The 26,664-nt window shown below is 41.9% G+C and overlaps 1 protein-coding gene across 3 annotated transcripts in view; it reads left to right on the forward strand.

Moving 5' to 3' along the window:
- Positions 1-26,664, forward strand: part of EDAR (ectodysplasin A receptor) — a 350,911-nt gene that overhangs the window by 274,182 nt on the left and 50,065 nt on the right. For 2 of the 3 annotated variants that reach the window (XM_078658122.1, XM_078658123.1), the window contains exons 7-10: positions 10,797-10,925; positions 11,019-11,093; positions 19,935-20,004; positions 25,423-25,582. In XM_078658122.1, coding sequence (XP_078514248.1) covers positions 10,797-10,925; positions 11,019-11,093; positions 19,935-20,004; positions 25,423-25,582 — 434 coding nt within the window. The remainder of the gene's footprint in view (positions 1-10,796; positions 10,926-11,018; positions 11,094-19,934; positions 20,005-25,422; positions 25,583-26,664) is intronic. The other variant, XM_078658124.1, reaches the window with a different exon arrangement.

Consider the following 26,664-nt stretch of genomic DNA (forward strand, 5'->3'; position numbering starts at 1 on the left):
CATGCTGGAACCTTAATGGAATACATTTTTCTTTAAGCAAACGTGCTGTCTGATGGTAATCAATTTTTGGATTTACTGGAGTGGAGTTGCATACACACAGCGGACGCTGTGCTTGGTGGCAAACAATTTACACAGGGCCACCTCCGCCCCTGGATTGCACCGCAGTTAAAAGGTCCCGGTGTAAATGGAGGAAGTGGACTGATTTATATATATATATATATATATATATATATATATATATATATATTTGCAATTCAAAACGCTCCTGCTGGCAACCCTTCGCCTTCTGTAGGGGTGGCTCGAACCGGCGGAGCAGCCGGTAATAATATTCACAAAAAACGGCGTTCCTCACGAGCACTCAGGTATAAGACAATCAGGCCACAATCCACATGGAAGTCCAAAAAGTTGATTTATTACTTCATAAATCTACGTGACGCGTTTCGCACTCCACAGAGTGCTTGATCACACAAGTTGCAACAGTTTCAAGAAATCTTATATATTAACATGATTATTGTTGTGGAAGATGGACATTCGAGTTTCTACCAATGTTATACTATGGTAAACGTGTCGCCATTTTGTAATGGTGTGCATTGAATCAGTTAGGTTTCCATGACGACTCACACACGTCCCTCTGTGACGCCAGTGTAGTACTGTCTGGCCTCTCCTTCTCCCTATGGGTTGGAACTACTTTCCCCGCCGAACTCCCACTATTCAACAAACCCTTGTACCGGCAACATGCACACTATGCGACGGGTCTCAGGTGCAGTTTATTAAATATATGACATTAACTGACAGAATTATGGGACAACAACATAAAATATTTAAAACGCAAATACACGTTGTTAAATGTATGTAGGACATTCCTCATTGCATGAACTGCATGAATGTACGATATTGATATGGATTGCATACTATATCTTGTAATATGATTCAATGCACACCATTACAAAATGGCGACACGTTTACCATAGTATAACATTGGTAGGAACTCAAATGTCCGTCTTCCACAACAATAATCATGTTAATATATAAGATTTCTTGAAACTGTTGCAACTTGTGTGATCAAGCACTCTGTGGAGTGCGAAACGCGTCACATAGATTTATGAAGTAATAAATCAACTTTTTGGACTTCCATGTGGATTGTGGCCTGATTGTTTTATACCTGAGTGCTCGTGAGGAACGCCGTTTTTTGTGAATATATATATATATATATATATGTTAGCTCCTGCTGCACTTCGTTCACGCACTCAATACACGGGTGCTGTATTTGCGGAAAGTGCCGCCGCAAAATATCCTGCTCCTTGCCCTCCTGTCCTTACAAGAAGACACAGCACTCACGGGGGGAAGTCATAGATTTTATTACAGACTTCCAAACGCACCAGACGCGTTTCGGCTTACGCCTTCCTCTGTGGTACAGGGGTATCGCGGCCATTGCCATTTTTTATATACATACACATGTGATCACTAGCAAATCATAAACACTAAAAAAGGACAAATCACCTTTCCTTCCACATATAGTGTAGGCGCCATCTTATAATGGTGTAATTTCATTTTACACTTCGCCACAGCCTATGTCGCTGTCACTTACTTATCATTATCTCGCCCTGAATGAGAAAAGGCGTAAGCCCATTCAGGGCGAGATAATGATAAGTAAGTGACAGCGACATAGGCTGTGGCGAAGTGTAAAATGAAATTACACCATTATAAGATGGCGCCTACACTATATGTGGAAGGAAAGGTGATTTGTCCTTTTTTAGTGTTTATGATTTGCTAGTGATCACATGTGTATGTATATAAAAAATGGCAATGGCCGCGATACCCCTGTACCACAGAGGAAGGCGTAAGCCGAAACGCGTCTGGTGCGTTTGGAAGTCTGTAATAAAATCTATGACTTCCCCCCGTGAGTGCTGTGTCTTCTTGTAAGGACAGGAGGGCAAGGAGCAGGATATTTTGCGGCGGCACTTTCCGCAAATACAGCACCCGTGTATTGAGTGCGTGAACGAAGTGCAGCAGGAGCTAACATATAATTGAGAACGCACCGCCATTCGAGTAACGAGACGCCATGGAAAAGGCAAACAAAAAGCAAGACGCTGACAACTAGCGTGGCGCAGGAACCAAACGAGCTAGAACGGCAACACGAGGGGGTAACCGGAGACAGCTTTGTTTACCGGGAAACGCGAGGAGAGGGGCACCACAATGTACAGCGAATCGGATCGACGAGAAGCGGCACAAAACGTTTTCAAGAAAAGAACTAACGGCAGTACCAAAAAGGTTGGTGAAACAACAATGGGAACCACACTGGCAAAGCAATTTACTAGCCTTGAGAGACTGTTTGAACGGGAAGTGAGGAAATGGTGGGAGGCCACCTCACTACAGCAATATGTGGAAGTTAATAGGGTCCCAAGAGGTCTCCGCATATATACGATCCCGGCGTATGAAAACCAAGACCCATTATTACTAACAGAGTGGTCAGAGTTCATTGCAGTCTCGTGTCAAGGGATGCTGAAAATCCTGATTAAATTCGCATGGAGCGATCATGAGAAAGCACGTAAGGATATTGCTGAATTAGAAAAAGAAATATCGGCAAACGAGGACAAAAGCAAACAAGAGGAATACCGACAGGCTATGGAAAAAAGACTGAAAACGTATGAGGACAAAATCAGGCAGAGGAAGCAGGAAAAGTATGAACGAGACGAGCGGGACTACGAAATGGGAAGAGTTCTAACGTTTGCCAAAAGATATGATGCCCCAATACGAGCCTTGGCAAACAAAGGAAATACCCAAAGTAGTGAGCATGAAGACACGACGGAATCAGAGTTGTCTGAAAATGAGCAAACCAAAAGCAGAACAAATGCAACAGGGGCACAACAAAGGCGCAAACTTCCTTTTCACGAGGAGTTCAAAATCTTGAGACAAACAAGGCAAAAGGGGGGGAAAGGCAAACCCCCAGACCAACAAAGAAGCAACCAACGCGGAGAGGGGGCGAGTGGCGCAAAAAGCAATTTCTCGCCACCATTAACCCGGAGTCGCAGCAAAAGATACAACAAACGACGCTAAGAGATGAAGAATGCCCTGAAGATAATCTCACGATAATCAATCTAACTCCGAGGACACTTACAAAGGAAGAAGAACATGTGCTAAAGTTGGGACTATCCTTCTGTCCAGACAAAAAACTGGAATATGTGCAGACAAAAATAGACCTGTTTAAATTCTCACGAAAATTAAAATTACATAAGTTTTACAAACTACGCCCCAAAAAAACAAACAGGAGCACGAATACAAGAGCTCCGAATGTGATGGATATTGTGCAGGTCAAAGACTTGACAGCCCTCAAAGACCTAAACATGCTGGAAGCAGAATGTGCAAGTCAGGAAAGAGGTGACATTCCGGAACACATAGGGATAGAACAAGAAGGAGGGAACAGTCCATTTAGACCAGCATCAACTTTCATGCCACAAATGCCGAATGACAACATAGACGTGTTTGTAGACACGGTTACTAAGGAGTTGTTAAAATGGAGGAAAAAAGATGGGTATGGAATTGATAGGAAAGCAAACAACCTAACATTGAAGCATTGGGAAGCAGTAAAAAACATCGAAAAGAATGGAAATTTAATTGTAAAACCTTCGGACAAAGGGGGGAACATTGTTTTGCAAACCTATGAAGCATACAATAAGGAAGCAATGAGACAACTAGCGGATAAGACCTGCTACAAAAAGATCGGGAAGGAGATCTATTTGAAAAGCATAACAGATTTCCATCAATTGCTACGAGAATGGTATGATAAAGGACAATTGGTAACTGAGGAATATTTGTATCTGCGTTGCATGAATCCGGTGACGCAGAGTTTCTATCACTTACCGAAAGTTCACAAGGACAGCAAGACACCCCCAGGACGTCCAATCGTGAGTGCACAAGGAAGTCTTTTGGAACATTTGTCAGTTTATATTGACTATTTCCTCACTGATTTTGTAAAGACTCTACGTAGCTATATAAAAGATACCAAGGACTTTCTAAAACACATAGAAAATGTAGTGTGGAAAGAGGGTGATTGTATGATAGTTATGGATATAGCTAGTCTATACACGAATATTGACCACACAGATGGCCTAGTAGCCATTGAAAGTTTCTTGGTAACTAGATCAGCTAAGTTCACAGAACATAATAAAATGCTGTTAGAACTATTATCATTCAGTCTGAAAAATAACATTTTCCTATATGAAGATCAGCATTACCAGCAATTAACTGGAGTAGCCATGGGCACATGTTACTCCCCTAGTTTTGCAAATCTTTTTGTGGGATGGTGGGAGGAACATGTAGCCTGGGCCCAAAGAAATGGGGAGTGGACACAGAACATCGTAGCCTGGTATAGGTATATTGATGATCTCTTCCTCATTTGGAGGGGATCAATGGACACAGCAACCAACTATGTAGAAAGGTTAAATGCAAATGAATTTAATTTAAAATTCACAGCAGAAATTAGCTGCACTAAAGTAAACTATCTGGATCTGGAAGTGATGGTGAGGGATGGGAAAATTGCCACTAGACTGTATCGTAAAAGCACGGCGGGGAACTCAGTTTTACACTCTACAAGCAGTCACCCCCCTAGGTTAATCCATAGTATTCCCTACGGGGAATTACTAAGGATTAAAAGAAACTGCTCCAAGGAGGAAGATTTCTTAGACAGTGCACATGCCAGCGTAGCCAGATTTAAGGCTAGAGGTTACAGTAAGAAGAATCTCAAAGAGGCCTTAAATAAAGTACAGAAGATTGATAGAAAAGATCTACTGAAGGAGAAAAACGCAGGCAAGGAGAAAAATGTAAATGCACTTAGAATGATAACAACTTACTCAAAAGGGGCAGACAGACTTCGGGGAATTATGAGAAGGAACTGGAATCTTTTGAGAACGGATCCAGTGATAGGAATAGACTTACCATCACGCCCTATGATAACATACAGGAGGGCGAGGGCTTTGAAAGATACATTGACAAGAAGTCATTCTGTAAAACCAGTTGTAAAACCTTTTGGAGATCACCCCCCAGGCTTTTTCCCATGTGGGAGGTGTAAAGCGTGCAGGAATAGTAAGAAGACACTAACATACAGAGTAGGAGAAAAGGAAATGAAAATAAGAAAGTTCCTAACGTGCACGACACCATATACAGTTTATTGCTTAACCTGCCCTTGTGGGCTTAGATACATAGGCAGCACCATCCACCAAGCAAAAATTCGCATTTTAGAACATCTAAGGGCCATTAATAAGGGAGATGCGAATTATCCAGTAGCGCGACACTATCAGAAATACCATGGTAGCAATAATGAATTAATTTCTTATTTTGCATTGGACCATGTTCCCATGAGTGTAAGAGGGGGTGACAGACTAATGAAATTACGCAGGCTGGAATCCAGGTATATAATAGATCTTTGTACCAAGGCGCCGAATGGGCTGAATAGTCATGAGGAACTAGCAGTACACCTAGGTTAAAGGGCTCTTTTACCTAGGATAAATATTCTGAAATTAAAGAAGTTGGTATGCACTCCGAGATGAAATGAGAACAGAATTGCCGATACATTGTTGCATTGCTAAGTGAGGAATGTAAAATGAAACTTGGTTTTATTAAGAGTATTAATATTAGTTATTGTGTAATTTGATTTATGTTTTGGGTAGCACGTTTTTGAGAAATGGAGGACAATGTAACACACTAGCCCATACAGGGCGTGATTGAGAAAAGGCGTAAGCCCATTCAGGGCGAGATAATGATAAGTAAGTGACAGCGACATAGGCTGTGGCGAAGTGTAAAATGAAATTACACCATTATAAGATGGCGCCTACACTATATGTGGAAGGAAAGGTGATTTGTCCTTTTTCAGTGTTTATGATTTGCTAGTGATCACATGTGTATGTATATAAAAAATGGCAATGGCCGCGATACCCCTGTACCACAGAGGAAGGCGTAAGCCGAAACGCGTCTGGTGCGTTTGGAAGTCTGTAATAAAATCTATGACTTCCCCCCGTGAGTGCTGTGTCTTCTTATAAGGACAGGAGGGCGAGGAGCAGGATATATATATATATATATATATATATATATATATATATATATATATCCCCTCCAAATACCTCGATGATTTACGAAGCAGACCAGGACACACAGAGTTCGTTTGCAGGTTTATTAGCAGGTGAAAAAGTGCGACGCGTTTCGCCGATAAGGCTTGCTCACGCTCGTCAGAAAAATAGTAACCACCATTTTTAAAAGTGCTCAACACACACCCCCAGTAAATCATGTGTTTCAACAGGTATTGGTTGCGGCCATTTTGTACATATACTTACAACATTATTGTGTTCAATAAACACCGTAAAAAATGTCAGATTTCATTGTACAATCACAAATGGGGAAACCATATTAATGGGACACAATTGTGCAAAAGCAAATGCGATGTTTCAAAAATTCGAGTACGCATTACATTCTGCTTGTAAACTTGTTTCAGTAAACAAGAAATTTCAATGTTAATTCAAGCGCGTTTGAAAATACCCTGTAATTGCGAGCATTCTATATTAGAACCAAGTTTCCCATCCGTGTTTTTATATAATATATCGGTAGACATTGGTTGACAGGTTTGGCCATTTTATGCTAGGTACAATCTAATTGGTTCGCGTTGCCAAGGGATGCATACACACCTTCGTGCGCTTCTTGGTGTCAATAAAGTTGTTAAAATTGTGTAAACAACCAAAAGTCAACAAAAGAAATAAATCAATCTTTCAACTGCCCATGTGGGCTAACCTCTGGACAACAATCGCGATGTAGGCATAAATAATACTCAACCAAATGTCCATCAAATCAGAAAGTCATATATCTGCCCATGTGGGCTATCGGGTAGATTTCAACTCTTCAAGCTGGTATTAATCCATTTTGCCCCAGTGGGCATATATATCTCCTCACCACATCAGGTTAAATTTGAAACAAAAATTGTCCCATACAGTGTATGTTCTGGTTCCCACATTCCAATATCTCCAGTAGTACCACACAGTTCCTGAAAAAACACACAAATGTGATATAAGTCTATTAAAATTACAATTAAAATACAGACGGCATATATTCAATTCAATTCATCAATTCCATTATTCTTCATACAGATGTACTGATAATTCCTCACTCGTGTTCAGCCCCATAGGTGTCAAACATTGGAAGTCAATTATGTACTTGGACTCCAGTTTTCTCATGGAGAGTTCATAATTCCCCCCCCGTATTCCCAGATCGACACAATCAATGACCACCATGCGAAGTTTAGTCTCATCTTGCATGTGAAAATCAAAGAAGTGTCTGGCGACCGGATATTGTTTGTTGTGATTCCGTATCGCTCTTAGGTGTTCCAACACTCTCTTTTTGGCCTCATGTTTTGTGCTACCCACATACAGTTTATTGCACGGACAGATCAAAACATATACACTGTATGGGGTATTACAAGTTAATCGTTTTTTAATGATAAATTCTCTGGATGTACCAGGTATCAACAAAGTCTTGCAATCTCTGCTGTGTTTGCATGCCTTGCATTTCTTACAGCAAGCAAACCCAGTATTGGTGGCATGTATCGATCGACCTACGTCAGTTACATAGTTATTACTTAACTCATCTCGTAGGGATCTACCTTTCCTAAACGTAATCTGTGGATTGTCCCCCAGATATTTAGAGAGATGTTCGTCAGTGTTTAACACATGCCAGTGTCTCTTGAATACCTTTCTTACATCCTGTGATTGGCCTGAAAACGTGGTTATGAATCTGATTGTTTCAGACTCTGGCTGGGGCAATTTAGGAGCTAGTAATTCATCTCTTGTTTTGCTGTTGCTACGTTCTACCGCCTTTGCAATGACCTTGTTCCCGTAGCCTCTCTGTCTAAATCTCTGGCACATTACCATTTCCTCCTTCTTGTATCCTTCCTGCGTGCTGCAATTGCGCCTGGCACGCAGTAATTCCCCATAAGGGATGCTGTACACAAGATTCTTGGGATGGCAACTCGAAGCTCGTAAAAGACTGTTACCTGAGGTGTTTTTCCTGAACAGTTTTGTGGTCAGAGTATTATCAACCACCTCAATCTCAACATCTAGAAATTCCATTCTAGATTTACTGATATGTTCAGTAAGAATCAAAATGAAAAAAATATCGTCATTTGGAATGGTGATGAGGACTCGGTTAAACAGTTTATCAATAAACTGAATATCAACAACCTGAATTTGATTCTTACTGAACATATCAGTAAATCTAGAATGGAATTTCTAGATGTTGAGATTGAGGTGGTTGATAATACTCTGACCACAAAACTGTTCAGGAAAAACACCTCAGGTAACAGTCTTTTACGAGCTTCGAGTTGCCATCCCAAGAATCTTGTGTACAGCATCCCTTATGGGGAATTACTGCGTGCCAGGCGCAATTGCAGCACGCAGGAAGGATACAAGAAGGAGGAAATGGTAATGTGCCAGAGATTTAGACAGAGAGGCTACGGGAACAAGGTCATTGCAAAGGCGGTAGAACGTAGCAACAGCAAAACAAGAGATGAATTACTAGCTCCTAAATTGCCCCAGCCAGAGTCTGAAACAATCAGATTCATAACCACGTTTTCAGGCCAATCACAGGATGTAAGAAAGGTATTCAAGAGACACTGGCATGTGTTAAACACTGACGAACATCTCTCTAAATATCTGGGGGACAATCCACAGATTACGTTTAGGAAAGGTAGATCCCTACGAGATGAGTTAAGTAATAACTATGTAACTGACGTAGGTCGATCGATACATGCCACCAATACTGGGTTTGCTTGCTGTAAGAAATGCAAGGCATGCAAACACAGCAGAGATTGCAAGACTTTGTTGATACCTGGTGCATCCAGAGAATTTATCATTAAAAAACGATTAACTTGTAATACCCCATACAGTGTATATGTTTTGATCTGTCCGTGCAATAAACTGTATGTGGGTAGCACAAAACATGAGGCCAAAAAGAGAGTGTTGGAACACCTAAGAGCGATACGGAATCACAACAAACAATATCCGGTCGCCAGACACTTCTTTGATTTTCACATGCAAGATGAGACTAAACTTCGCATGGTGGTCATTGATTGTGTCGATCTGGGAATACGGGGGGGAAATTATGAACTCTCCATGAGAAAACTGGAGACCAAGTACATAATTGACTTCCAATGTTTGACACCTATGGGGCTGAACACGAGTGAGGAATTATCAGTACATCTGTATGAAGAATAATGGAATTGATGAATTGAATTGAATATATGCCGTCTGTATTTTAATTGTAATTTTAATAGACTTATATCACATTTGTGTGTTTTTTCAGGAACTGTGTGGTACTACTGGAGATATTGGAATGTGGGAACCAGAACATACACTGTATGGGACAATTTTTGTTTCAAATTTAACCTGATGTGGTGAGGAGATATATATGCCCACTGGGGCAAAATGGATTAATACCAGCTTGAAGAGTTGAAATCTACCCGATAGCCCACATGGGCAGATATATGACTTTCTGATTTGATGGACATTTGGTTGAGTATTATTTATGCCTACATCGCGATTGTTGTCCAGAGGTTAGCCCACATGGGCAGTTGAAAGATTGATTTATTTCTTTTGTTGACTTTTGGTTGTTTACACAATTTTAACAACTTTATTGACACCAAGAAGCGCACGAAGGTGTGTATGCATCCCTTGGCAACGCGAACCAATTAGATTGTACCTAGCATAAAATGGCCAAACCTGTCAACCGATGTCTACCGATATATTATATAAAAACACGGATGGGAAACTTGGTTCTAATATAGAATGCTCGCAATTACAGGGTATTTTCAAACGCGCTTGAATTAACATTGAAATTTCTTGTTTACTGAAACAAGTTTACAAGCAGAATGTAATGCGTACTCGAATTTTTGAAACATCGCATTTGCTTTTGCACAATTGTGTCCCATTAATATGGTTTCCCCATTTGTGATTGTACAATGAAATCTGACATTTTTTACGGTGTTTATTGAACACAATAATGTTGTAAGTATATGTACAAAATGGCCGCAACCAATACCTGTTGAAACACATGATTTACTGGGGGTGTGTGTTGAGCACTTTTAAAAATGGTGGTTACTATTTTTCTGACGAGCGTGAGCAAGCCTTATCGGCGAAACGCGTCGCACTTTTTCACCTGCTAATAAACCTGCAAACGAACTCTGTGTGTCCTGGTCTGCTTCGTAAATCATCGAGGTATTTGGAGGGGATTATTCGAGGCCTGTCGGTGGCCTGTCCAGGACCGCGCAACGACAGCCTGTGTGCACAAACCGGCATTGGAGGAGTGAAAAAAATATATATATATATATATATATATATATATATATATATATATATATATATATATGTAGAAAAATAGATTTTACGAATAGACAGTTTGCACTTTAAAATCAATCAAGTGGCTTGTAAAGCACAGCTACTCACCTGTAGTGCAAGGTGCTTTAATGCTTCTCATTGCACATTAATGGTTGTGTCACACTTTTAGACCCTATATTTTATATGCTTTGAAGCAACATAAGCACTTGCAATTTTAAATGGGTTTTAACTGATCTTATAATTATGAAAGTATGAGTTGATTTTATCTGTTTTGAATAGGTGTGTTATTATGTATTACATTGCAGAGGTTTTCATTAATCATGCAATAAAGATATACTTACCTACTCACTGCCTTGTACTGAGCAGACCACCATAATGTGGATTTGACTAAAAACTAAGGTCTGATGACTCTAATCTTTTTCTTAGCAGAACTTCCCGGACAGGGGCACCTGGCCAATGCCCTCATTATTGCCATGTCGACAATATTCATCATGGCCGTGGCGATCGTACTCATCATCATGTTCTACATCGTAAAGGCCAAGCCATCCTCTCAAGGTAACCGCTACAGTGCTGTCCTTCACACTGATAGATGTTGCATGTAGGTTGAGGGCCTCAGCCATTGTCTGACCCCTTCTCCTTCTCTTTTAGCATGCTGTACCCTCCAGTCAGTCAAAACAGCGGAAGCCCAGACAAATAAACCTGAAGAAAAAAAGGAAGCTCAAGGTTTGAAAGTCTGCTTAACAAGGTTTTTAGTTGGTGGGATATTAATATAGATGGTTTTTAAATGAGAACTAAAGGACGCTAAAAGTCAAAAATGTTTTTGTCCACTCCATCCAAAATGGTCCAAGTAACCAAACTTGGTTACTGTTGGCCAAGTCAGCCGTGGCTAGTCTGCATCTTTGCTTCTTGCGGTTGTGCAGACAAGTGCAATAAGTACAAGGAGAGAGGACAGCTGTAGTGCCAACAAGGTGGTGAGAGTCCACACTAGGCATGAGGGGCTCCATAAAAGTAGTTTTAATAACAGACTTCTTTTTTGCGTCCAGCATTTGGTAGAGGGGAGAGCACCACCCTGAGACTTACAAAGAAATGATTTACTATGACCCAGCCCAGGATCCCAGAGTGTTGGCTTTCACGGATCTGGTTGTTTTGTTTCAGAGTTTTATAGAAGAGAAAAACAATGGTTCTGTCGGGAGTCACGTATACTTAGTTTAACCGTACTTAATCAGAGTTTTTTATAGCGCAAACTTGACCCGAATCGGGTATCAGAGCGCTTTACATAGCACCAGTTGCATTACATGAGGACACATTAATTCCTCTGCCTTTTGTTGGCACTATATTATCAGATAATCTAAAGATAAAGCGCCATCTCAGGAATGAGGCAGTGATGTGCTCAAGAAAGTATAAGGAAATATGCCCCTCCATAGTAGGTTACATTTCGGTTAGCAAATCAAGCAACATAATTAATCAAATAAGCCACCTTGAGACACGCACTGAATATTAACTGTATATTAAATGTATACATATATTACAGAAGGCAAAATAGGGTTAGTCTGAATAGACAGTCCCAATTGCATAAAAAATCATATATATATATATATATATATATATATATATATATATATATATATATATATATATATATATATATATAATTAGCATAAAGTTCAATATGAGTCTGTCCTCTAAGAAAGAGAAAAGCAGCATCAAGGCTCAAGACGAAAAGTTTATACTGACTCAGAGTCCAGACCAAAGTCTGGCTCACCTCCAGAATGAGCCTTTTTTATAATAAATGTTACAGTGAAAATCGATAATTTAGCATACGGTTAGCAAAATGTTACATGGGCTCAAGAAATCACATTAAAAGATAAATACCTCATCACCTAACACTATCCCAACACCATCCTCTGAATGAATATTCAATTACTACCCTTCTGAACTAATGTCATCGGGTATGATAGTGCAAATCTAGCTACATGCAAAACAATGACAGCCTTATTAGTGCATATTTCGCTGCATGCAAATCAGTAAGAGATGAAAACAAGATCATGTTTGAAATTCAAAATGACGTCAGTTTTACCTAGTCGGGCCAATCCTACGAAAACCTAGTTCTGTAAAGTGCAGTGTTGTCGTTTTTAATTCAAAACACGCAGTATACTAAGCAAACATTTTAATTAATCAAAATATTTCCTACAATTTCCTTAACCCACTTAAGGGAGCATCCCCTCATTCCTGAGAGAAAGAGCTGTCCCCAAAACAAAATAAACATAAAATCCTTGCCATGTTAAACATGCTTTCTTCCATCTAGAAATGTGTGTAATATTTACATCTTCACTGGATTTCTGAACATGATGTGAATATGAGCTGTGACCCCTCAAAACTGATATTTATTGTATACTTTTTTATTCGGCACTAAATGTAATACATAAATAAATAGACTAATAAAATGATCCCAGCATGAGCAGCAAATTTACATAAAAAAATATGTGCAAGTCAAGCTACAATAGAACAAGGATCACTGGACTGCATATATTTACATCTTAATCCCCACATACAAAACAGAAATCGTGAAGTTGCTGTTGTATAATCTTGTATGCCCAGAAGCCGACAAAGTGGACATAGCTATTGAAGTGGAATTTGCAAGGAGAGTAATAGATCGAATTTACAGAGATCAATGCAATCAGATTTATTTACATTTTGGATGTTAAGCATAGTAAAGGAGCACTTTCTAAGGGTGAAATTTCCAATGGCTTCGAAATGGATGTTTACGTGGGTCCAGTACAGCTAGAGCGCCCTGCCAGATTTGGCTTCAGGTTATGTAAATGTATCTAATGTGGGTATTCTAAACATCTGGGGGTCCATTAGGATGGCTGGCGGACTTAGTCCGCCCGCCATCCTATCGGTGTTTGGGACCGCCCGCCATAAGGGCGGGGGGCCCGTGGGGGGTATTAGGATGCGCCCGCCACTGTGGCGGGCGCATCCTGCATTTTTAGCATTGTGGCAGGCGGTGCACTCAGCACCGCCCGCCACAATGCTAAAAATGCACTAATGCATTTGCATTAACAAAGCGGCAGGCACAGCACGGTGCCTGCCGCTTTGTTAATGCAAATGCAGGGGGGTACCACAGGTACCCACAGTGTGCACCCCCCACCTGTCCTTCACTCTGGGGGCCCGCAGGGGGCCCCCCGAAGTGAAGCGATGCCACCACGGAAAGGCATTGTGTAGTGGTCTGGCCTGCCTCGCGCTGGCTGAGCGCGTGGTGTGCACTGAGCGTCTCGCGCTGTCCGCTATGATGCGGACAACAGTGACAGTTGGAGAGTTAACGGTGTTTGCTGTTTGTCACAGGCAACTGAGGACGTGCCTGTGGGAGTTCGTATTAAACATTTACCTATGTTTATCTGGCTGTCTTAGTCGTGTTATTACACACGAAAGTGGCGACGAGGACGACTCCCACAAAGAACCCACAGAAGACAAAAGCGAGTTGTACCTGGGAAGTTAAGGAGACTGATCTCGGCTTCGCAGCGGAACGACGTAGAAGCGGTTTCTTTTTGTTCTATCTGCTGCAACATTGCCATACGGTGAAGCGAGTTTCTGCCTCTCGGTGTTGAAGCTTGGTTCCTGATTGAAAGGCGCCGGCGAGCCTGAGGTGAGGAGACGTGGGACGCGCTGTGGTGGGCGTGTAGGCTTCATTATTGGTCCCGCCTCTACCGCCGATCAACACTTGAACTGGCATTCACTTCCCGCCCTGTTCTTAAAGGGGTAGCTACGTTTTTTTTTTTCTGTCACGAACAGTGACGAATTTGGGCTGCGCAAAGCATAATACGGAGACACCTCTGGGGCTTGAATAGTATTACAAGTTTCAGGATTATATGTAACCTATATGGTCTGTGGCAGTGCCGATTATAGGGAGGATTAACCCATTAAGACACTTTTTGGTTCTTACCTCGAATTTGGCACATATGGACATGAACTTGGCACGTCTTTTTGAAAGGAAAATTATACAATCCTCCTTGGGTCCTTCATGGTTGGTGTTAAGGAGGTTGCTTTGAACATTTATGACCCAAATGGAATACAGTGTGCTTGGAATGTAATCTAGAACTTACATTGAGGTTTGTCACGCTTGGCCATTGAAAGTAAGGCTAAAGAAACACATTCTCCCACTCTCATTTCAAAGAAAATTAAGCATTATGCAGTCCATTCTTCCTCCACCTCCATTCCTAGATACACCAGGTGAACCTCCTGTGCCTTGGAGAAAGTGGTTCGATGCATTTGAAAATTACTTGGGCGCAATAGGAGCACATAGGTTCAGAGCAGAAAGGAAAAAGTTTTTACTACTTCATTCCCTGGGGTTCGAAGGTAGAGAAACTCTTAAACATTTACCTGATGTAGTGGGTGTGGAAGAAGAAGATACTGATGAATACAAAGACACAGTGAAGAGATTGAAAGTCAGATATGACAAGCAACCCAGTGTGGTAGTGTCCAGACATAAGTTCTTCAAAAGAGCGCAGAAAGCTGAAGAGGACGTAGACACGTATATCACTGCTTTGAGGAAGATGGTGGCAGAATGCGAGTTTGAAAACTTCAGTGAACAATTGATTCGTGACCAGTTCATAGGAAAATGTCTGGACAAAACCATAAGACAAAAGCTTTTATCTTTAGAAAATCCTTCCCTGGATGAATCTATTCGCATAGCGAAGAGCATTGAAACTTCACAGTCTTCTATCAAAGAACTAGAAAGTAAAAATGTTGAGGTGGTTACTCCTGTGCGTTTTAAAAAGAATGAGAAAAAAAAGAATATCAGCCAAGTAATTTTTTCAAAAGAACTGATATCTGTTTCAGATGTGGTTATCCCTCCCATGTGAGAAGTGGAAGACCGTGTCCTGCGAGAAATGCATCCTGCCGCAAATGTGGAAAATTGGGGCATTTCGACAAGGTATGCCAAAGTCAAAGAAGTAAAAAAGAACAAGTGGCATGTGCAATGGATGCAAGTGGAAGTGACAGTGATGACACTCTTTGCGAGCTCAAAGACATGGTTGTAGTGGTCAGTGAAGGGAACATAAAAAGTGGTAATCCAGATGACTGCATTGATCCCTATGCCATCATTGGTGTAGGCGAAGAAAGTTTGAGGCTTCTTGTAGACTCGGGCGCAAGGATCACAATGATAAGTGAATCATTGTTCAGGAAAAAATGGGGTAACAGACCTCTGCAACCGCCTGACCGTGAGCCTGTATCCTATGAAGGGAGAAGCATAGAACTGATGGGGTACTTTGAAGACATCCTGATTTTCAACAACAGGCACATTTATGGTAAAATATATGTGGCCGTCAATGGCTTAGACATATTGGGATGGTTCCACCAAGGTTTGTTCAGCATGATGCTGTGTCCTGGAGCAAAAGAACAGATTTTGGTTGTTCGAGACCAATCACATGTTGAGGAATTACTCAATAAATACCCAAGAGTATTTTCGGGTGAATTGGGAAAAATCAAAGGATTCAAACACAAAATCAAGATAAAGAGCGATGCTGTGCCAGTAAAACACAAAATAAGAAGCATTCCCTTCAGCATTAGAGAAGATTTGGAAAAAGAACTTTTGCCAATGCAAAAAAGATGGGTTATCGAACCCATCGAATCGTCTGATTGGTCTTCAGCTTTGGTCGTGGCTCGGAAGAAAAACAATGAACTCAGAATCTGCATTGATTTGCGCAATCTTAACAAAGTGATTTGGGTAGATTTGCATCCTCTACCGAATATATCGGAAATGTTGGGTGTAGTTGAAGGTGCCAAGGTCTTCACCAAACTAGATTTGGCCTCGGCATATCACCAAATCGAACTTGACAAGGAATCACGTCATTTCACTGCGTTCAACTCTCCAGCAGGCCTATTTCAATTTTGTCGCATGCCTTTCGGACTGGCTTCGGCAGCCTCTGTCTTTCAGAGGGTTATGGTCAATCTTCTGAAGGGAATAAAAAACGTGGCCATATTCCAAGATGACATTCTGCTGTTCGCAAAAGACCAACAAGAACACGACATGGTGCTGAGCAAGATCCTGTCTATTTTCCAGGAACATGGTGTGGTCCTAAAGAGGGACAAGTGTGAATTCTCGAAAGACAAGATGGAATATCTGGGTCACACAATCTCAAGTGAGGGAGTCACACCCAAACCGAGTTTGGTACAAGCCATTGTTGATGCCACTGCGCCCAAAGACAAAGCAGGAGTAAAATCACTTTTAGGTCTCACAGAATTTTATGCCCGCTTTATTCAAGACTATGCTACGAAGATACGCCCCATTTCAAAATTACTCCAAGACAGAAGTGAATTCTTGTGGGATGATGAATGCAAAACCGCCTTCGAATGGATTAAGGAACAACTTAGTACTGTCAAAGCCTTGAAGCCGTTTGTACAAGGGGTTCAGTGTACTTTGACTGTGGATGCCAGCAGATGCGGGCTGGGTGCTGTCTTGACGCAGATGGTTGACCAAAATGAACACACTGTAGGATTTGCATCCAGGGTACTCAGAGAAGCAGAGACTCATTACTCTGTCATTGAGAAGGAACTCCTAGCATGTTGGTGGGGCATTGAAAAATTTAAAAATTATTTGTGGGGACAAAAGTTTATTCTTCAAACGGACCACAAACCGTTGGTTGCAATTTTAGGAAGTACCAACAGCCGCGGGGCCACTCCCCGCATTGCACGTCTAGCATCCAAACTCTTACAATTCAACTTTGATATTGTATATATTGCTGGGGGAAAGAATGTGAGAGCGGATGCACTGTCACGTTTACCTGCTAATACCTGTCAGGACATGCAATGTACAGACAAATGTTGTTTTGATGAAAAGGAGGATTATATCATAGCAAGTGTTGAATTGAATAATGTATGTACAGTAGGTCAGCAAAATTGGAGGGAGGCGTTGGCAAGTGATGATGTTTCCAAAAAAGTGATGAAATATATTACCCAAGGGTGGCCCAGGGAAAGGAATGTGAAAGTTGCTTTACAACCTTATTTCAAGGTGTGTGATGAACTTTCAATTGAGGATGGTCTAGTATTCAGGCTAGAGAAACGTATTCCACCGGTGGACATCAGATCCACTCTCCTGTCCAAAGCACATGAAGGGCATCTAGGAGCCACATTAACCAAGCGTAGGGTGAGAGAGTACTTTTGGTGGCCCAAAATGGACAAAGATATTGAAGAAATGGTGCAAGAGTGCACAGTTTGTTCTTCTAGTGACAAAAGTCTGCGCACTATCAGTTCCCCCCTCACACCCATTCCCCTCCCGGGTGGACCGTGGGAAAAACTTGGCATTGATGTACTAGGACCCTTTCACAGTCTACCTCAACAATGCAAATTTGCAATTGTTATGGTGGACTATTACACTAAATGGCCGGAAGCCAAGTTTGTCTCCAAGGTTGACTCTGGAGAAATAATTGACTTCTTAAGGGAAACATTCATGAGAGAAGGGTTCCCTCAATCTATCATATCCGACAACGGGGTACAATTTGTATCATCTGAGGTGGAAGAGTTCCTTAGAGAATCTGCCATTACCCATCACCGTAGTTCTCTCTATCACCCACAAACCAACGGCTTGGTAGAGAGACTCAATAGAGTCATAGGCGATTGTGTCAAATGGGCCCTAGCGCACCACAAGGCAGTTCCCCAAAGCGTCAGGACAATGTTGTGGTTTTATAGAACCACCCCCCATTCCTCTACTGGAGTGTCCCCTTTCGAATTACTGAGAGGTAGAAAACCATGTACAGAGTTTAGACCTGCTTGGATGTCTAAGTGGAATAGATCTAATTCCACTCCTCAGGAAATGGATGAGAAAGTGAGGAACAAGTCTGCTGAGGTCCAGTCCAAACAAAAAGAGTATTTTGACGAAAGGAAGCGGGTTAAGATCAGAGAGTTTGCTGTTGGGGACAGGATCAGAATTAAGAAACCTGGTTTTGTAAGAAAAGGAGAATCTAAGTATGGGGAAACTGTGGTGGTGGATAAAGTGTGTGGAAATGCTGTTCGGGTCAATGGAAAAGACTGGTGGAATGGTAACAAGGTGGTGATAATCAAAAATGTTCTTAATGATGTCAAGTGTCCTATGTTGAAAAGAGATGTCTCTCATAATGTCTCTCAAGGTAAACTTGATGTCCAGAGTTCTCCTCCTTGCCACTCCACCATCAGGAGGAGTGCCAGAACAGTTAGTATTCCTGTTAGGTACCGTCAATAGTTTGCTTATCTTCCCTGTGTCTCCCACCAGTTCCTTCTGCATTATCTAGCTCTCTCTCTCTCTCTCTCTCTCTCTCTCTCTCTCTCTCTCTCTCTCTCTCTCTCTCTCTCCTTCTCATTTCCCCTCTCTTGTGCCTCTGTGTCTCTTTGCTCTAAGGAAAGGAGATATGTAGTGGTCTGGCCTGCCTCGCGCTGGCTGAGCGCGTGGTGTGCACTGAGCGTCTCGCGCTGTCCGCTATGACGCGGACAACAGTGACAGTTGGAGAGTTAACGGTGTTTGCTGTTTGTCACAGGCAACTGAGGACGTGCCTGTGGGAGTTCGTATTAAACATTTACCTATGTTTATCTGGCTGTCTTAGTCGTGTTATTACACATTGTTTTAAGCCTATCCTAATATGGCTGGCGGTGTCTGATAGACACCGCCACCATATAAACCCTTTTCCGCCCCGGCCGCAAGGTGACCAGGGCGGAAAAGCGGCGGACGGTGTTTCCGTCCGCCGCGGTCCCCCCCGCCATAGTAATATGGCGGGGGGAAATGGGTGGCGGGCGGGCATGGATGTCGGGCGGATCGCCACCGCCCCCATGGCGGTGGCGATCCGCCCGACATCGTTATAGGCCCCCTGGTGTCTTCTGTGACTTAAGTCAGACTCTCCTGTTTTAGAAAAAGCAAAATGTACCATTACTTCACACATTAAGGAAATATTTATTGAAATCAGTGGTTGATCCAAGCCTGAGTTGTCTAAAAAGATTGGAAAGCTTGGAAAGGATCACCCATTCTGTGACAAAAAACCTTGCGCTTTACAAAGGGTGCTTCAGAGTTGCTTACACGAGGGTGACTAGTGACACTTGGCAACCATGTGTATCGTAGGGATACATCAGATGTATTTAAATAGCATGTAATTATATTTTATTAGCTATTTATATAATGCTTTCATACCACTTGCAAAGCGCTGTATAAATAACCAATACATTTGATTTCTGAAACGGTGAATACGGTGTAGAAGCAGTCCCTCACTCATGTCAACATCATAGGTGTAAGCATCTCAAGGTTTTTCCACATGCTTCAAAACTATATGAAGCTAAATACACATATTAAATACAAAATAAAAATAAATGCATCAGATAAAAAGACCCAATGGAGCAAATGCCTCTCGACTGCTTTTTCAAAGCCTTTACTCTATTAGATGCTCTTACCAAAAACCTACAATACGTGTTTTGTAATTTGCAACAGGCACTCTATTATTTGAGCATGATAAATGTATATTTGTGAACTCAGACTTCAAGTAAGAAAAAGTTTAGGAGAGATTGTTTAATATTGTTACACAGTCTAAATACACGTTTTTTTCACTGCAGAAAACGTGATATATAAAGAGAAGGAAGAATTTGAAAAACATCCAGAAACACCCGTAAAGACGGAGAAAAAGTGAGTACAAAAAGAAGAGTTTTGGAAATACAAATGCCTTGCATGGAAGCATCACCAAAAAATGTGAAATACAACTCATGTCAAAAAAGCAAACATTTTGCTGCAATGATGGAGAATCACTAATTAAGATTTTAACTGGCACAACAAATAATCAATGGCAAATCCAATAGACCTTGGTTTTGCCAATGCTTTTTTGAAATAATATGCAGCATCGGCAATAAACACCCCCAAAAACAGTAAAAAAAAAAAGACGTGGCCGCTGCTGGCAGGTGTGATAATGGAGTATTAAACGTGTCCCATTGTAGAAGTGTTTCACATCCATACATTTCAACAAGATTGTACTGATGAAACATTGACAAGGTGATTTAGACTGAAGCAATAGATTATGCCTTTTATGCATTTTTGTAACACTAGCGCCTCGCATGAGTCAAGTGCAAGCAGTGCTGGATCTAGTTTTAGCCAAGCGACCCAGCACCAGCAGCAATAGTCAGTGGTAACTATCTGGGTTAAATGTAAAAAATAGGCCATAATGCATATCAAATGAGAGCTAAAAAACAGTTGCATGCGTCATTCCCCTTTATTTACTAAAGAAGTATAAATCAATTTCAAACACAGTCTGGTGTCAATGTTTTTGTGACAAGGTGTTTTTTTGCGCTCAGTTAAATTTGTTTTCTTTCACCCAGTAATCTTATGTTAAGTAACTTAATTGATAAAACAATATTTTCTACATGCCACAGGTATTGACTGTAGTGAAGGTATGTCTACAGGAAACCTTTCTAAACGTGGAAGCATCTCAGTCCACTAGTGCAGGGGCAGAGCAATCATTACTACAGCAAGTGCAGTGTCACCGTGGTCAAAGGATGTGAGGGGCACCGCCACCCCGGTTATCATGACCTTTCACTTCCCTAGATGGGTGCTGTAGAGCCTGTTTTACCTTCTTGCAATCCGGTGCGTTGAATCTTTGCATTATTAATGCAACAGTCTGAATACAGTTCGAATAATAAAAGATCAAATTGATCAACTTTTCATATTAGCTAAAAGAACCTGTTTGCATTTATCAAAGGACCTATGTTGCTGTGATTTTAAAAGGAAAAAAGGCTGGAGAGTGATTGTTTAGAAATACCAAACCTATCCTCCAAATCATAGACAATGTTAGGAGATTGAAGAAAACAGCCCTCCCCTTATCAGTCAATGCAGAAAAAACATTTGGCAGGGTACATTGGAAATTTCTTGTGAAGGCACAGGGACCATATACCTTCGACCCAAAGTTTTGCAAAATGGTCCTCAGTAGCTAAAGGGACGTAATTGCATGGGTCTCAGTTAATGGAGGCACTACGGACATGTTTCATATTAAAAAGGGCACACGATTGGGCTGCCCCTTGTCACCCCTTCTTTTTGCCTTGTACATGGATTGCCTAGGAAATTGAGTCAGATCCAATGAGATCACTGGGTAAGAACAGGGAATCAGATGCACACAACCAATATGTATACTGATGATGTCCTGGTGGCTCTTACAGATCCAGTCCGTTCACTACTACCCCTCATGGAGGAGCAAGTTACGTTTGGCTCGGCATCTGGCTTCAAAAATTAACCTGCAAAAATCTGAGATCCCCCAAACTGGGGGCAATACTTTGCTTGGCAAGAGGGTTGGAAATTTCTTCGGTAGGGAGGGCGTAAAATTCTTCAAACTCCTACTCCATTCAATGTGCGGTTCTTCCACTCAATTCAGACTTAAGGGAAGTGCTAGGTTTCCAACAGTGAAGCTTCTGACCCCTCCACAAGTTGTTGTTCTGACTTGCGGAGTAATGGTATGCGTTGTTACAACGCAGTCGTTGTAGCGATCGCATTGTAATTGCTTGTGGGGAAACGGATTCGTGGTAAACGATGTTTACGAAAAATTTCTGGCCCATCTGCCAGAGGTCTGACAGCTCACACAACCATCACCTTGTCCTATTTAGGGTCAGATGACCATCACTAGAATTCCCTGCCAAAATGGGCATAGAAGAAATGGTGGTCATAGACATGGAAATCACCAAATGGCACCCATGTAATGGGGGAAACCTCTGTGTGCATTGGGGTCATTGAGTTTTTGATTTTTAAGAATAAACTCCTGGTTTGTGAGTTTATTCTTGAAAAACAAAAACTTTGCCGAGCGAGTGGATCACATATGGCAACAGGTTGGCAAAGCTTCAGTGACTTCAGTGGATATCCCACCCCAACAGCTTCAGTGAAAGCAGAGAGATCCCTGCGTTCCTGGAAGAAATCTCTAAGTATAGCGGACAGTTATCTCCGGCCTCTGCCGATCTGGAGGCTTGGAAGGCCATCCACCGTACGACCATCCGCTGTACGACCATCCGCCATACGACCATCCACTATACGACCATCCGCGATACAACCATCTGCCGTACTCTATATCACCCCCTCTTCTGATCATGGCTGCTAGGAAACCATGTTTGTAGTGTCATAACCGTTAAAGCTCCCCAGTTGACCTTTGATTACCAGAAGTAGTAGCATTTCTATGCTTCCAATGAAAACTGACTATTTGAGGAAAGGATGATTCACTATCCCCATTTCAGTCCTCAAATATTTAGGGAAAGTTCAGTTTATTCTCAGGCATGCAGCACATTCCCCTTAAACGGTCGCGTTATGGGGCAAGGGGGGGGGGGTTCAACAGACTGAACTCTGCCCATGGGGGTTCCTCCCTGCCTGCCTGGAGTCACCCTGCATCTGGTATGTCCTCAGGTTATGTTATGTGCTAGATGGCCAGAGCAGGAGGGCGCACTAAAGGAACTATAGCCCCTACACTCAGTCTGCACCTGATTTTTGGGGAGTGTGCTTGCACCAGGAACACGCCAGGTAGACTCCACCTGCCATTGTGTTTCCTTCCGTGTTCATTGCAGCTTTCAAATGGTTCTTTCTCCATCCCAACCTCTGAAACCATATGGAAATCATTCCCAGGCGGAGCATGAGTATGTGGGCAGGAATTATTTTCGTTAAATAGATAAATAAAATGCACATATGTTTTTGATAGAATTGGAATAATTGACACCAGAAATCGCCGAATAAGCCAGCAGTAGTGAATGCGTGCTGATGTCTCTGATGTATATGCTGTACATGGAGAACGCCTGTGAATATTTAAAGCGACTGACATCTGTTTATGGTATATTTTACATGGGTTCCTGCTATTTTATATCATAGTAAATCTTGCTATTATTAAATGTATGCCCGTGTCAGGGTACTCCTAGTATGCTCGGCTACAGCCTAAAGATTTTCGTGGCCACGCTTTCGTGGCCACGCAAAGACATGCTTTGGAGCACCTGATCAAAACAATTTTGAAATTATGACCAATTTTCAGCTCTGCCAATACACCCTATTTAGGCGGGCGGCTCCTGATTTTCTAAACCAAAAATGGCTTTATTTTGGCTGTCTCCCGCCTGAATTTCCTCTGCTTCAATACAATGCTTTCTAACGATTATTTATTTTAAATCTCTCACTTTCTTCTTCTAAAACTGATGACATGTATGTTAACACCCTCCTGATATAAACTAAATTTAAAATATATGTTAATCTTTCAGCAATCGGAGCACACAAAAATAGCCAAATGTTCACGCAGTCTGCATCCAACAGTCAAATAGTACCAAATGAAAGCTTGAATAAACATTCCTAACACTATTTTGCATCTGGATCTAGATTTCTTGTTGTGCTAAAAACATATTAATTCAAAATCAGTGTGTAGCCAACCTGTTCCTCTTTTATAGGAAAGACACAAAGTGGGTGAATTGGTGAATTGTTAGTATACTGATAGTAATGTTTAGTGGACTAGTATGTATAGACATAAAGACATAGGCCAGATCCATTCTTTAGACAAATGTGATTTTTATGACACACGTGGCTTTAGATGTGTTTAATAAGTGTATAAGTGTGTGTCCTTCTGTGTGAGCTGTTCAGATACAACACTTATTTTTTTGGGACTAAGTCTTACATTTCTTCATCAGCCTTCGGCCCTGATCAAGAGAAATGAAGGCAGAAAAGGCAAAGGAAGAGAATGATACGACAGTAGTAACTCGGAGAGAAAGCAGGAGTGCAAAAAAACCTGCAAGATTGAGCTAGAGAGACCAAAAATGTAGGGTGGTGAAAGAAAGAGGTGTGGGGTCGAATCCAGGCTAGGCAGCCATGGGATTTGACCTTTCTGGAAGTTGGTAGAGGACCCCTAAGAAAAACTGTGGAACCTGCAATTATATTTATTTTTATTTTTAACAAACTAAGAACTGAGCTGAACAATCTTGAATTGGATAAGTGAAATTTGATTGAAAATTGAGGGAGCATGTGATTGGCCTCCATATCACACTTGATGCACAACTTCCTGTTTGCTTGGTGCTGCAGATGTTCTCGTCCTCTTTCCCCTACAAAAACTAACGGCCTGATAACGACTTTGGGGCAGTTGCCCTGGATCTATGCCAACACAGCTGCACCAAAGCTGAACAGGGACCACCCGCCTTATTATGAGTTGAACTTGTGGAAGGCGGACGGTCATTCGCCTTCGCCATGGCGTTGAATGGAAAGCAGGGACCAAAATGGGGACGGCAAAAAAGTTGCAGCATGGCATGGCTGGTGGGTGACGTCTGTGCAGTTCTGGAACTTTGGGGGAATACAGACGGGAGGCACATGTGCCCCATGAACGTATCCCGATTGGGGGGGTGGTATGGGGGCCCTGTAGGTCCCTCTTTGTTCCTCCACCACCAGCCTTTTCATGGCGGGGTTCCTGCCATGAAATGGCTATCGGTGGCAGTGCTCGTAATATGCTAAGCGGGACTGCGCCATTCCTGCTCAGCATGTTACATTGTGATGCAGCTGCACCAGGGAATGACTGTTCCCTGGCACAGCAGGTGGTCCTCCGCCGTGACCACTTTTGAAGTTATAATGTGTCAGACAGACCACCGCCACCACGAGTCTGGCGGTCTTACGACTGCCAGACTCATAAAAAGGCCCCAAACTTCTTCACCAACTCTCTCGGTTGCTGCTTTCCGAGTTTGCTTTCTCTCTCGAAAAACACAAGGTCTTTTCATACTTATGCTTCCGTTTTTAGTTTTCCTCCCTCCACCATGCTGTCCATTACTTGGATCTCATTCTCATTGCTTGTGCACACCATTCCCACACACTCATGGCACATTCCCCCACAGGCGCGTGCAGCTTGCTACAAGATCTCTGTCCTCCTATGCACACGAGTTCTTTTCACCCCTCCCCTCTGCGCATATGGCATTTTATAAGCTGTCTCTAGCTATGCACACAACATGTCCACTGCAGTTTTACCGCATACTCGCTGTACTGACCACTGCCCTTGATACTGGAATGATTTATACATTTCTGCGTTGAGTTTACTTGAAATTAAAGACTTTTCTGTATCCCTTTTCTTTCCAGTGAAAATGATGCATCATCAGAGAATGAACAACTTTTAAGCCGCAGCATCGACAGCGACGAGGAGGCTGCCTTTGAGAAGCAGATAACCACAGACCTATGTCTTTTATCCCTGGTTCATTTGGCCAAGGAGAAAAATTCCACGCACAGCAAACTAACAGTGGTAAGGCACACATCACCCTAGCAGACAAGCTGAAGTATTTTTGGGTTTGGGAGACAGAAGGACAAGTTAAAGCATATGTTTCTTACAACTGAGCCTGTGATATGAAAGCACAATTACATTAAGTATACAAGGGTGATGATCGAAATACAGCAAAATTCATAACTGGGGTGTAAAAACACCTGCAATAAAAATCTTTATATATTTTAATTTCAAGGTGAGAAATAGCGGACCTGCGGTGAAAACAGGTCTACACCTCAGCATTTAGCCCCCCATAAGTAACACCGTATGCTGCGGAGGCGAGTGATAGGTGGTGCCCATTTTAAGACCAACTCAGAGTTTATCTTATTTTGGGAAGTAAATTATATCCTCTTTGGACAGTTTTTTTGTAATGAGGATGATGTTTATGTTTTGTAAAGCAGAATATTCGGGTACGTTATATTGGGGTCATATGAAGTGCAATATTTGTCTTAGCCCTAACCAGTGCTTTGATGCGTTGATTCAGGCACATTCAGCGATTAGAACTAATGAAATCATGTGCACATTAGATTCAGCAGCTGCTGAAATGGGTCTATGGTGAGCAAAGGATGCAGTAGGGAACCCTATTCAGTTGTATTACAGACATCTGTGAGTTGTGCATTTACTTGGACCTGACACTGACTGTTTTTGTCACCGTTGGAGGTTGACCCCTCACCCTTTGGACACCAGAGGTTTGAGTATACTACTTCTGTAGCCTTCCGGATTCATGAGGCCGTGTGGGATTGAAGAATTGAACTCTGGGCTCATGGGGAGTTATTATTAGCATTGCCATCGCAACCTGAGCCATGGAAGATATTAGGAGGATATCTTATAACGTGTTTGGGGTCTCTTATTTGCAGTGCATAAGGATGCTTAAATATATGTATTTACTAGGACTGGGATTGAAAGGTCTCACTGTGGAGCTCATGAGCCACCTTAGGTGTTTACTTTTTCTAAGTACCTTTACCTTGTGAACAGTCTGGCTGTTGTAAACCTCCATACTTCTCTGGTATTTAAGATTTATGAATAATTTCCCAAATTCTACCCTTAAACCCAGGATCCCTTCA

The sequence above is a fragment of the Lissotriton helveticus genome, chromosome 8, assembly GCF_964261635.1.
Source record: "Lissotriton helveticus chromosome 8, aLisHel1.1, whole genome shotgun sequence".
Classification (NCBI taxonomy): Eukaryota; Metazoa; Chordata; class Amphibia; order Caudata; family Salamandridae; genus Lissotriton; species Lissotriton helveticus.